The 12089-nt window shown below is 29.3% G+C and overlaps 2 protein-coding genes across 2 annotated transcripts; one reads left to right on the top strand and one right to left on the bottom strand.

Moving 5' to 3' along the window:
* Positions 1-633: 633 nt before the first annotated feature.
* Positions 634-2147, top strand: LOC113394561 (F-box/SPRY domain-containing protein 1). Its single transcript, XM_026631912.2, has 4 exons — positions 634-1249; positions 1316-1589; positions 1667-1757; positions 1845-2147. Exons 1-4 carry the CDS (start codon positions 918-920, stop codon positions 1940-1942), a joined length of 795 nt encoding a protein of 264 aa, XP_026487697.1. The 5' UTR covers positions 634-917; the 3' UTR covers positions 1943-2147.
* Positions 2148-5784: 3637 nt separating this feature from the next.
* On the bottom strand, positions 5785-10661 carry LOC113394560 (transmembrane protein 164). The gene is made up of 6 exons (XM_026631910.2): positions 10370-10661; positions 10043-10225; positions 7763-7879; positions 7378-7456; positions 7208-7308; positions 5785-6870 (listed from the first exon to the last, which is right to left on the bottom strand). Exons 1-6 carry the CDS (start codon positions 10502-10504, stop codon positions 6640-6642), a joined length of 846 nt encoding a protein of 281 aa, XP_026487695.1. The 5' UTR covers positions 10505-10661; the 3' UTR covers positions 5785-6639.
* Positions 10662-12089: the final 1428 nt, after the last annotated feature.

The following is a 12089-nucleotide window of genomic DNA, read 5'->3' as shown; positions in this document are numbered from 1 at the left end:
TAATAATAATCAAAAAAAATCTTTATAAATGTGATGTTTCATAAATAGCATCGTGGATTTAATATGATTTTATTATTAATTTTTGTATGTTATCAAATTTGGCTTCATACAATACACTTAATAAATGAATAAAGCATAAAATGCTAACTGGCCAATCCGTAAATTTTTTACATATTTTGTATTGATAGATTAAATTATTATTCAATAATCTATTAGTGGTATATTTTGTCTTCGACTACATAGTTGTGAAAAAATCAGAAGAGGTAAGGTAATACAAAGTAAAAAGTTTACGTTTGTTAAATTCATAATATAACCTGTAAGTAAAGACAATAATATAAAACCAATATTTCCATTTCGTTTTATACTAATTGCATTTAATGAGTATTTATAAAACGTTTAGGTTCTAACATTAGGATAAAAATCAAGTGAAATGGTGTTGTCACATCACATCATAACATAATAATTGATAAGATTATTAATAAATTTATCGTTATCATAAATATCTGACGTTACCATTATTCTAATTAATTATTTATGCTCCCAGAACGACATCGTTCAACCCGTGTATTTTTGGGGCACAGCACTAGAATTTTGACGCAAGCAGTGACAAGCTATTTATGATACTGTTATCCTCTCCTAATCTGTGAAATCTGACTCTGTGATTTGTTGATAGGCATTTTGGACTCCTCATATCTTTTATAAATAAACGACTTTGGTTTTAAATTAGATTTTTTTTTAAATTATAAGCATCTAACATGGAAATTTGAAAAAATATTTTAGTGCCCTGAAGTAGATTTGACTCATTTTTAAATAGAAAATATAATGACTACACCAAGACTACATCAAAGTTATTAACAAAAAATACTATTTTAATCTTTTTTTAATATAAACAAATAGTGATAAATTTATAGATTATAATGAACACATATGATAATGATATAAGTCACTATGCTATTGCAGAACTGGTCCCGGATCATTTTCTAGAAAATATATTTTCATATTTAAACTTGCGAGATCTCAAAAATTGCGCATTAGTGTGTAAAACTTGGCTTAGAATTTTAAGTGACGAAAATAATGATGTTTGGAGATTGCATTGCGTTAAAAGACTGGCCGAAGAAGTCATGAAGTCTGATTTGCTTTCCAATCTAGCAACCTATAAGTCTAAGTTAAGAGCATTCTATCATGCATGGAGTCCGTACGATTGTTCTAGGAATATTTATATTAAACCTAATGGCTTTACTTTACACAGGTATGAATAGAAAAATAGTTATAGAACTTATTTTATATCAGTAAACAATTAACTTTTTCCTTACAGAAATCCAGTAGCACAAAGCACTGATGCATGTCGAGGAAAAATTGGCTTTTATAGAGGTAGACATTCGTGGGAAGTTATTTGGGAAGGGCCACTGGGTACAGTAGCAGTGATTGGAGTATCAACTAAAGAAGCCCCATTACAATGTCAAGGCTATGTAGGCCTTTTAGGTTCTGATGATCACAGCTGGGGTTGGAATTTAGTTGATAATCAATTAATACATAATGGTGACACTCATGGACGTTATCCTATACTTAATAACTGCCCCAAATATCAAGTTAGTATAAATCTATTGTTTCAGAAATACGTTAAGTAAGCGTGTTTATCTTTGTATTCATATAATTGCTTAAATAGGTCGGAGAACGCATCAGAGTAATTCTAGACTGTGAAGGACACACATTATCATTTGAGAGAAATCATGAATTTCTGGGAGTGGCTTTCCGAGGTGATTACATTGTTAAAAATTAAAAATGAATAAATTATAATGAAAGAAACCAAGAGGTTTAGTATTCATTTTTTGTCTAAATTTCAGGCCTTCCATACAAAAAAAAGTTATATCCTACTGTATCAGCTGTTTATGGTAACACAGAGGTTTCCATGATCTACCTTGGGGTACCAGCAGATGGGTAACAATTTCCACATGATGGTACAACAGTGTTTTAAAATCTCAACATGTGATAAATTTTATATATTATTTGTCATAAACTTTGTTATTTTAATATTTATTATTAGTAATTTTAAAATGATCTCTTAGTTTTAAGTAAGTCTAGTCAAGTCCTAATGATATAACTATTTATTTTAATTTTATTTTATATTATTTTGTAACAAAAAGTATTGTAAATTTAATATTAATTTCATTCATTTTATTTATAACATAAATATTAATGTTTTATTTTTAACTAATAAAAGCAATAATAGTAACTTTTAATACATTATTTTGATTTTAAGCATATTATACTGAACTGAAATTACTAAAATATATTCACATTTTAATATAAAGTTTTAGTTATATGTAGTTGAAATGATGATAAAGTAAGTTACATTATATTGAGCATAGTTGGTCCAATAACTAGAACAACTGGATCTTAAATTGCTGATTCAAATACAAGCAAACTTGTGTTAGTGTTTTTTTTTTTGACTAGCAGCATATCCACGAGCCAAAAAGAGCTATGCTATCTATAAAATGCTAGTATTAAACACAAGCTTTCAAAATCACACAGAGAACACATTTGTTGGATATTTATAAGACTTTCTGTACCTTAATCTGGTATATAAATATATGTATCTGAAATTATTACACTTAACAAAGCTATTGTTTGAGATATACCTATGGGGCTATTACAGTTAGAGTATAGCAACTGTTGCTTTCAATATTTATTGCGGATTGATATCAAATCAAAAAAATTATAAATCAGTATTATGGACATAGGTCCATAATGATTTGACTGTATTATTTATTAAGAGGACAGCCCTGGCGGAACGCCTAAATAGCGCTTACTATTTTCAAAATATCTTAAAACTGGAGCATTGATTATGGATGAAAAAAAACATTCAGTATCTTAATAGATAGATCTCAAGTTTCACCGCATGATATTTATAAAATTTGTATCAATAACCTAGTAAATTCATCGTCAACGTCACTCCAAACACTGAAAACGACCTTTTCTATTAACATTTTTTAAGCTATTTAGCTGCTAGTTTATACAACTATTTTTGGTTAAATGAGGACACAAAAGTGTAAATAATAAGTTCACCGTGTTCAATTTTTATTATATCACACAATATTATAGTAATTTTTATTTAAATATTGCTTACTTTTTGGCATTCGTCGTCCATACTTTTTAGTATGGAGAAAATAATTTGACGGTTTTGACTTAATATTCGACATCGCTGTCAATAAATTTTCAGTCCCTCTCCAGAGCCCAAGGTGAAAGCATGACAATTTTTATTTCGAGACAAGTCTTATAATTTCGCGAATTGTCTACGCACACATAGACAAGTTAGCATAAGGGTGGGGCGCGTGTGTCGTGGGATGCAATTGTTAATTTTTACTTTTCAAGAAATCAGATTAAGTAAGTAAGTATTACTAACCGGTCTATCTATTTAATTTCTATCTTATTCAGAATTAAATGGGAAAACGTAAAGAAAATTATCGAACACATAAAAAATACCAATTAAAAAACATTATCTGTGATAATTTTAATTGTCTAGGTTAATGAGATACAGCCTGGTGACCGACAGACGCACAGACAGACAGAGGGACGGTCAGTGGAGTCTAAATAATAAGATCCCGTTTTACTCATTAGGTATGAAACCTTAGAACCACTACTTTTTTACCTAAGTTTAGTTCGTAATTGTAAGTAGAATTGTTATGTTTTTGACAAAATGGTGATGATTAATTAATGTTAACATTGTTTAATTTGAGCTTTAATTGTTATATTTCTGAAACTAAATTAATTTTTGTATATAGTTGTATTTTAATTTTGTGTAAAGGCATGGGGTGCATTCGGACAGTTAGATAGGGGGTATATTCGTACGCGTACTAATGTGCCGCCTTAAATTTTATTAACCACCAGTATATCAAAATTTTTTTTATGAAATATGCTTAGAAACATATCTTCCCATAACACCAGAAGACTTAAGATACAGAAAAACCAATGAAGTAAGAAAACCGGGTAAATCCATACTAATATAATAAATGCGAAAGTAACTCTGTCTATCTGTCTCGCTTTCACACCAAAACTACTAAACTGATTTAAATGTCGTAAGTCGTGGGCATAGCTTTTCCCGTTTATATACAGATACACCTGAAAACATTAAACTAAAAGAGAGACATAGACAGAGAGAATTGAAAAAATAGAACAGGAAAGGAAAGCCAGAGTAAGGCAGTGAATCGTAATTTGAAGGAACTTAATTCAAGACAAAAGAAAAAGAGAGGCAAGCAAATAGAAAGCGATGAAAATTCATAGGAATCTGAAGGATCGCTGAATTATCAAAGACTGTACAACGATGCCATACAAAATTATTGTAAACATTTCATTTATACTGATTGTAAAGTTTAGAATAATCAAAAAGTAAACGAAGGATGAACGATTTCATTTTTGTTATTTTTCTAAAGAAAGATTTATCGACTATTAGTCAAGTCACATATTATTAAGTTAGTTCTTTGATAAATAAATATTTTTGTAATAATTAATAAAAAATTAACGATTTTAATTGGCTTTTTAATTACCCTGCATGAATCTACCCCATGGCGTACGAATTTACCGCATTTACTGTACGACCGTACCTTTACCATACCATACCAATACGTGGGGTACATTATTTTATGTAGAAAAATGCCTATAACCTTTTGTCATAATAGTTTTGGACTTTTTTTGTTACAAACTATAATATATTTGTTACTCTTAAGTACATAAACTAGGTAAATACGACAATTAATCACATAGTAAAAAATAAAATTTAAAAAGTGTACGAAGGGTAACTACTTTCACCTAATGTCGAATTAAAAGTACAAAATTGTAAGGATGAACATAGTGAATACCTGAATGTACCTGAATATAATGTAATTTTTGCACTATCCTGCTTATTTTTTTCTCTTAATACGAAATTTAAAATAAACGCCAACTCATACCATTACTCATGTCATTTAGTTCGTCTGCTTAATTTCTAATTATTTAAATGCTTAATTAAAATAGTGCATAGTGCTAAGCAAAAACGGTTGATATACATTCCATTTTGTACTGATGCTATACTTGGTTAGTACCTTTCATGACCAGACACCGTCAACGGCCCGCCCCCCTGATTTTTGTGTAATATAAAATAATTTTAATTGACTTATATAACCAAGAAGATTTATGTCTTTAGTTTTTAGTTAATTAAAAAAAACTGATTAATATTTACCTCCATTATTTTTATTTATAAAATTTAAGTACGTGATTATTTAATGTGTCTTTACGCCCTAATTCGGTATACCTACCAATCTTAAAATATCCAGAAAATAATAATAATTTAGTTAGAGGAGAGCAGTAGAATCAATAAAAATCATAATGTATATGAGGCATCTTAATGCACTCTGACCGCACCCTATGCTAACAAATAATTTATAATTATGTTTGCGAGTGACAACCTTATAGCTAATACATTACTCGTAATTAAATGTATTTTTATAAATCCTATGTTATGAACGCGCAATGAAAATTTAATTTATTCGTTGCACCGAAAACAAGCAACTAATTGTCTCCGAGGATGCGTACGATACACTGCACAATGCAACTGTATTATTGGAAGGTGCCTATGTGTGTGTTCTAAAATAAATTCCCACGCTTACAAACTACGCTCTTAATGAGCAACAAAGATTTGATAGCAACTCTAACCGTAATAGCCCCACTGATATAGGTTTTTTCTAACAAAATAATTTCTGTACTTGATTTAAGCACAAATTCTTGGTATGATTAATTAAAACAAAGTAAACGCATTTATGTATTATTTAATAAACGTTGTTTTTACAGTGTATTGATTGAAGGTCAAATGGTGCGAAAAGCCGAGTAAAATAATATTAAGGATTATTTTACGATGTGATTAAAAAACAAATGTATATTTGTATATGTAAATTTATGACATGATTAAACTTTGGATTCAAATATACGACAGACTAGTATCGTTATAAAATTTAACTTTGAAAATGGGCTCGCGCCATTCTTTTGAGTTTCTAATTAAATAAATTATTCGTTGTACACTTTAGGTTTCGACAGTAAGACGATAACAGAGTGTAACATTAATATTACCCGTATAACCATAATTGAACTATAAACTCTTGCCAGCTACGGCGTAAACGCCCTGGACGGACCATTCGCTATTTTAACCTAATCTTAGCTTTGACATATTATTTTCTTAAACAAATTACTTATTCAAAAATTCAACATACCACATTTCGAATGTGATTCCTATATTACTTTCGCCCTTTAATGTAATATTAATTTAAACGATCGATTTATTTATCTTAAAATAGAGGACTTTTTAATTTACTAACTAAACTCTTAAACCTAAGGGGTTACATATAAACCTCTTAAACCTTATAGTATGATAAAATTACTTTTTAATATATTATTGCAAATGTTATATTATAACCCAATAAGCCCATTCGCTACCGATATCATATTTCAATTGTAATGTTACAAGCAGTTACAAATAATTATATTCGTACTTAATAATTAATACAATAACAATTCAGCAATAGACGTAACAGCAGAAAGGTCGACCCAAGAACGTTTACAATGGTATAATGTACCATACATATATAATGAAAGTCACACATTTATCAGTTACTATTCAACATACTCATTCAACTTCTTATCTTGTAAATGATCTTTCATGTGTGGTTTAACTTTAGTTGGTGGGAATTTTGTCAAACAAAAGTCGGCGACCAAACAAAAAAGTTTGCACAGAAGTGGACAAAGAATGGCTTGGTGTATCACGGCCGCTATGCGGTACCAAGGGCCATCAAATGGATCCAAGATTGCTGGGCATAGCATGTGATTTAAATTCACCTGAGCTGGCTGAAAAAATACAAATAAAATTATTACCTACCTATATATGTTATAGAAAATCAGAATATAAAAATTTGTACATTCGTACAGCTTAACATCATTTATTATTTAACAAACACAGTCTTAAGCAGAACAAGAGCCCGAGTGCAAAAAGTGCTACGGTAGTTGCAATGCAAATCGCAAAATATTTAAAATAGATCTAGGGCACCTAATGTGGGGACCATTAGACTAGACTAAGATCGGCGAAGCGCCGCACACAACGGGGTCGTTTTTTTTCAATCTTGCACCACGGTTAGAAACTGGGCCTGATAATGAAAGTAATATAAATTTATTCACAATAACTTACTATTGCAATCACTTGCAGAACAATGAAGTGATATATCATATTTAAACAGTAGCTAAAAATAGACCAATTAAAATCCCAAAGAGGCTCTACGTTATATACACCTGCAATGAAAATAAAATAATTACTTAATTATTACAAATTCGTTAATTTAAAGATAATTACGGACATACCACCAATTCTTAATAGATAGTAGGGTATCACAAACATCATTCCATGTTGTATCCAGTACAATGCAGCCTCTGCTAAAATCTAATATAAATGACGTATTAAATCAATTGTGGGAAAATATTAGTTAAAGCTAATTTTTTAATACATTTTTCTGTAATTTTTGCAATACATATTATCATTAAATAATTTTAAATTAAATATAACATTCTTTCTACTTAATGTGATGCAAATGAATTAATCAATTCATTCTATACCTACATATAAATAAATGTAAATAATCACAATTACAGTAACATTTCATATAATTCACAATGCACATTTAAATATTATTACGCTACTAGTACACCATATAAAATGTTGCCTACCATTTGTATTTTTCATACTTACCGTTCTTGAAGCTGTCTCTGGAAAAAGAAAGGCTAGCAGCGGACCATTTAATAAGTTTAAGTGAATACGGAATAATGCGGTGACTGTCTTGGTAGGCGGAGCGGCCAATAAATAAATCTGAAATATAAATAATAAGCATGTAATACATAAATATATCGAGCATTATATAATCTAAACATACATATAATAAAAGATCTGATCATACATATAATAAAAGATGGAGTCTGTTTACTAAATGCATGTATACACGGTCCATATACCAAAAATATGTTTTTTTTTTCAATTTTTGTCTTACTGTTTGTTTGTTCCGGCTAATCTCTGGAATGGCTGGACCGATTTTGACGGGACTTTCACTGGCAGAAAGCTGATGTTATAAGAAGTAACGTAGACTACAACAGTAACTTTTTTGTTAAATTCAAATGCGAACGAAGTCGCGGGCACAGCTAGTTATATAATATTTTATAAGTGAATTCCAATTATAAATAAAATCAAAATCAAAATCGTCCATTAAAAAAAAAGAATATCGACTTCTACCATCGACATACCAAATATATTTTTTCAATATTCTCGCATAGATTAACCCTACTTCAACACAACCCATGTTTGGAACAGCGTGGTGGGTTATGCTCAAACTTCCTCCTCAAAAAGGTAAAGAGGATAGCCTAGCAATGGCACAGAATTTACGGGATGAGGCATTCTCTAGAATAAGTTATTTTGCCCAAATTATATTTATCTGATTACGACACTAATCTGTTTACTAAGTAAAAAAAATATGCTACAAGTAAGAACAATATATCATTTAAGTCCCAAAATAATATGTATTTTTAATAACATCAATCGACAACCGAGACAATAGTTAAGACACCCAGAAGCTCTTTTAAAAAATTTTTATTTGGGGAGACATAACTATAAACTAATATCTATAATTATTGTACCCTATAAAACTGTAACTGTAATGACAAATACAGATTTTTTTTTAAATTGTTTTTATATGATTTCTCTACACCAACGACTGGGCTTGATGTTCCCTTCAATTTATATTTAAGGAGTTATACTTAGGCAAATTGATGCAACTTTAACCATGAACAAATTAAGCGTTATGTGTAATGCTATTTTCTTGTTTTCAAGATGACTGTGACCCAGCCCTTGATTAAACAATCTTTCTTGATTGAACAAATAAGCAATTGTAAATTTATCTAAGTACTCTCAGGTCCACAAATTTAAAGCAAATATGAAAAAAAAACTGTAATGTACAAAAACAATGTAAAACCTTAACTTATACAGTTATATGAGTTTGCAACCTATTAAATTGTCACCTAGCTAAACCTGGTTTGATAAACCTTAATTTAGGGACTGCATTTTTCTTTTTTAAAAATGAAATATTTTTTACATGTACCAGTTTTAAGTTTTCATGTATTATTTGAATTTAGAAAATAAGATTAAATTAGGAGGATAATTTAATATAAAATTCAATAACTATATTGTCCGGTTTACAATTTATTGTTTTGAAAGTAAACAGGATTTTTTTTAATTTTGACTGAAAATAAATTATTAGTCATACTAATGTTATTATTAATGTACATGTATAAACTGTAACAATAACAATATCATCATAGTTCATCAGAGCATTTCATGAATTTGTATTCTTTAAATCAAACAAAAACCATATAAAAGACAGATTTTGGTCAATTCAGTTGATAATGATACAAATTCATAAAAGCTTACTATTTAATAATAATTTAGTATAATAATTGTATTACTAATTGATTCAGCAGTACTTAGTGCTAGTAGCAAGCTGAATCAAAATAGTATATTGTTAAGTTTTTACACAGGCTTCTGGTGGTACACAAGGACCCACTATAAAATTTCATTTCATTGTGGGATTTCCTATAGACACTTCATGTTGTTTTATTAATTGGCTAATTAATCAATGTTGAGATATATATAATTTTTTTATCTATTTATCTCTGTGGTTGGGTGTCACTGCAGTTTCAATTTAATTTATGAATAATATTAAAATTAATGATATTATTAGAAGTGTAATAAATATATTAAAGACATTAAAATTTGCAAATGGCAGGAAGAGAGATTCTAACCTCAGTTTGATAGCCCACTTCACCCTACACCACTCTGTCTGTACTCATTATTAAAGAGTAATCATTTAAATATGGATTACAGCAATAGATCTGCCTCGAGAAGTCCTACAAGGACTTATGCATATTTTTAATAAATGTAAATAGTAGTTTGTCTAAGTTGTTTTAGTATTTATAGTATACTTACTTGAATTAATGTTGTAACATGACAGGGATTCAACAAATATATTACAGTCCTTGATGCAAACTTAAAACCAATTTCCATTCCCCATAAAAGAGCAAGTAGAATAACTAGTAGTCTTTTACCACCTCTATCACATTTTATATACGTATTCTCTTTGGGAATTTCCAATTTTGGAAATGTTTTAATCTAAAAAATATAGGTAATCATTGTATTAAAAAATAGATATTAACAATGAACACTGTAGATAAATCATTAATCTAATTACAGAACATTTGAAAATATTGTATAATTGTATGAATGATTATTATTATGGTCATTTTTGCTACTTACCATAATATATACGCAGGTCGTTGTTACTATTATAGTTTCGATAATTTGCCTTTGAGGTGATAAATAATATGCACATTCAGGGCCGACATTTCGGGGTACAGCTTTATTAGCACCACTATAAGCCCATTCGAACATGGTAATTAAATTTTGTAAATTGTTATATACATGAACATCAAATATTTTAAATATATTTTATCATTGATCTTGGATTTATTTAAATAATTTACTTCCTTTCGTTTTCCGGTAATTGACAGAATTGGTGTGTGTTGCCAGTTGGATTTTTTCTTGCTGAATCATTGATTTATATTCCTCTAAAATAAAATAAAATAATAATAATATAATTTATTTTGTAGTAATCCAATAAAATAAATCGAAGAACATATATAAAAAGGTTGATAAATGTAAAAAAAAACGTTTACGAATATATTATATTAAAGGTTTTCTTAAATTTATTCATTTTATTATACGCATTCATGTATAATGATAAAAAGTTTCAAGTAACTTTTTTGGGCAGATATTAGGTAATCTATATATTCTGTTATAAATAAATGTTGTAATTTTGCTTACCCGTTGTAAGCAAAATTTCATGATGATTGGTTCAGTAATGAAGACATGAAAACGTAAACGAAAAATGATATTATATTATTGAGTTGAGAGAGAAAAGTTATTTTATATTATTGAGTTCTTAAGTATTGTTTACTTAGTATTTATACATACTGATTATTTTTATTATATTTCCGAGTTCTCTGCAATTGCCTCTTCTCAAACTAGCGTACTGTCAAATATAACAGAACAATAGAACTAATCAAAGGCAATTAATTTACAGATAGACAATTTTATTACCGTCAAATCTGGCAAAATTTAAAAAAGTTATAGTCCATTTTTGACCAAAATTCAAGGTATATAATTGAAGTATGTTTGGCAGACCATATATTTATCAAATAGTGCAGAAACATAAATGTATTTAACTCGAACGTTATTTGGGTAGAGTATTGATGAGTATTGAGTCCTATTGGTAGGTAATAAGAACTATTTATGGTAAAATAACAAGCAAGTAAAGGCATAAAAGGGTCTTATAATTTTTTTTTTGCTCGTTTACAACTCCTTGTCACCGCAAATCAAGGCAAAGATGCCATCCCATAATGGTCGGCATAGGCCTGTAACATTGCCAATAATGCACAGCTGGGCACGAGCCTTTTCAGTATAAGACATGTCCCTCGAGACTTTAGCTAGCAACCATAAGGTATAGTTCGCCACGCTGTTCCAGTGCGGATTGAAGGTTCTAAAGCTTTACTAACGTAAACTTCACACATTTTTGTCAATGTTTCCTGAACTGTCAGGCTTCCTTACGATGTTTTCTTTCACCGTTAAAGAAAGCGACTTGATTTATTTATATTGATTTATTAATTGGCGAATCTTTGCAGGGCTAGATTTAGAGGTCTAAAGGCTTTAGGGCAAAGGAGGAGTTCTTCCACTCAAGTTTTTTAATAATTTACGGACTTTTAAATATTAATTAATAAACGTCGAAAATGCATGCCATACTAGTATTTTACTATATCTATATGCTACTGTAAAAGCGCGAACTACGGTAAATTTTAAGATTTAAGAGTAAGTCTTAGGATTTATCGACATGAGTTGGTAAATGGGACGATTTTTTCGGGCTTTTACCATTCGAATTCAGTATATGCTAGGTTATTTACTGTGCCGTTAATGTAAATCC

This window comes from Vanessa tameamea, chromosome 4 (assembly GCF_037043105.1).
Source record: "Vanessa tameamea isolate UH-Manoa-2023 chromosome 4, ilVanTame1 primary haplotype, whole genome shotgun sequence".
Lineage (NCBI taxonomy): Eukaryota > Metazoa > Arthropoda > Insecta > Lepidoptera > Nymphalidae > Vanessa > Vanessa tameamea.
Note: the sequence above shows the minus strand (reverse complement) of the source record. Positions and strands in the feature narration are given on the sequence as shown.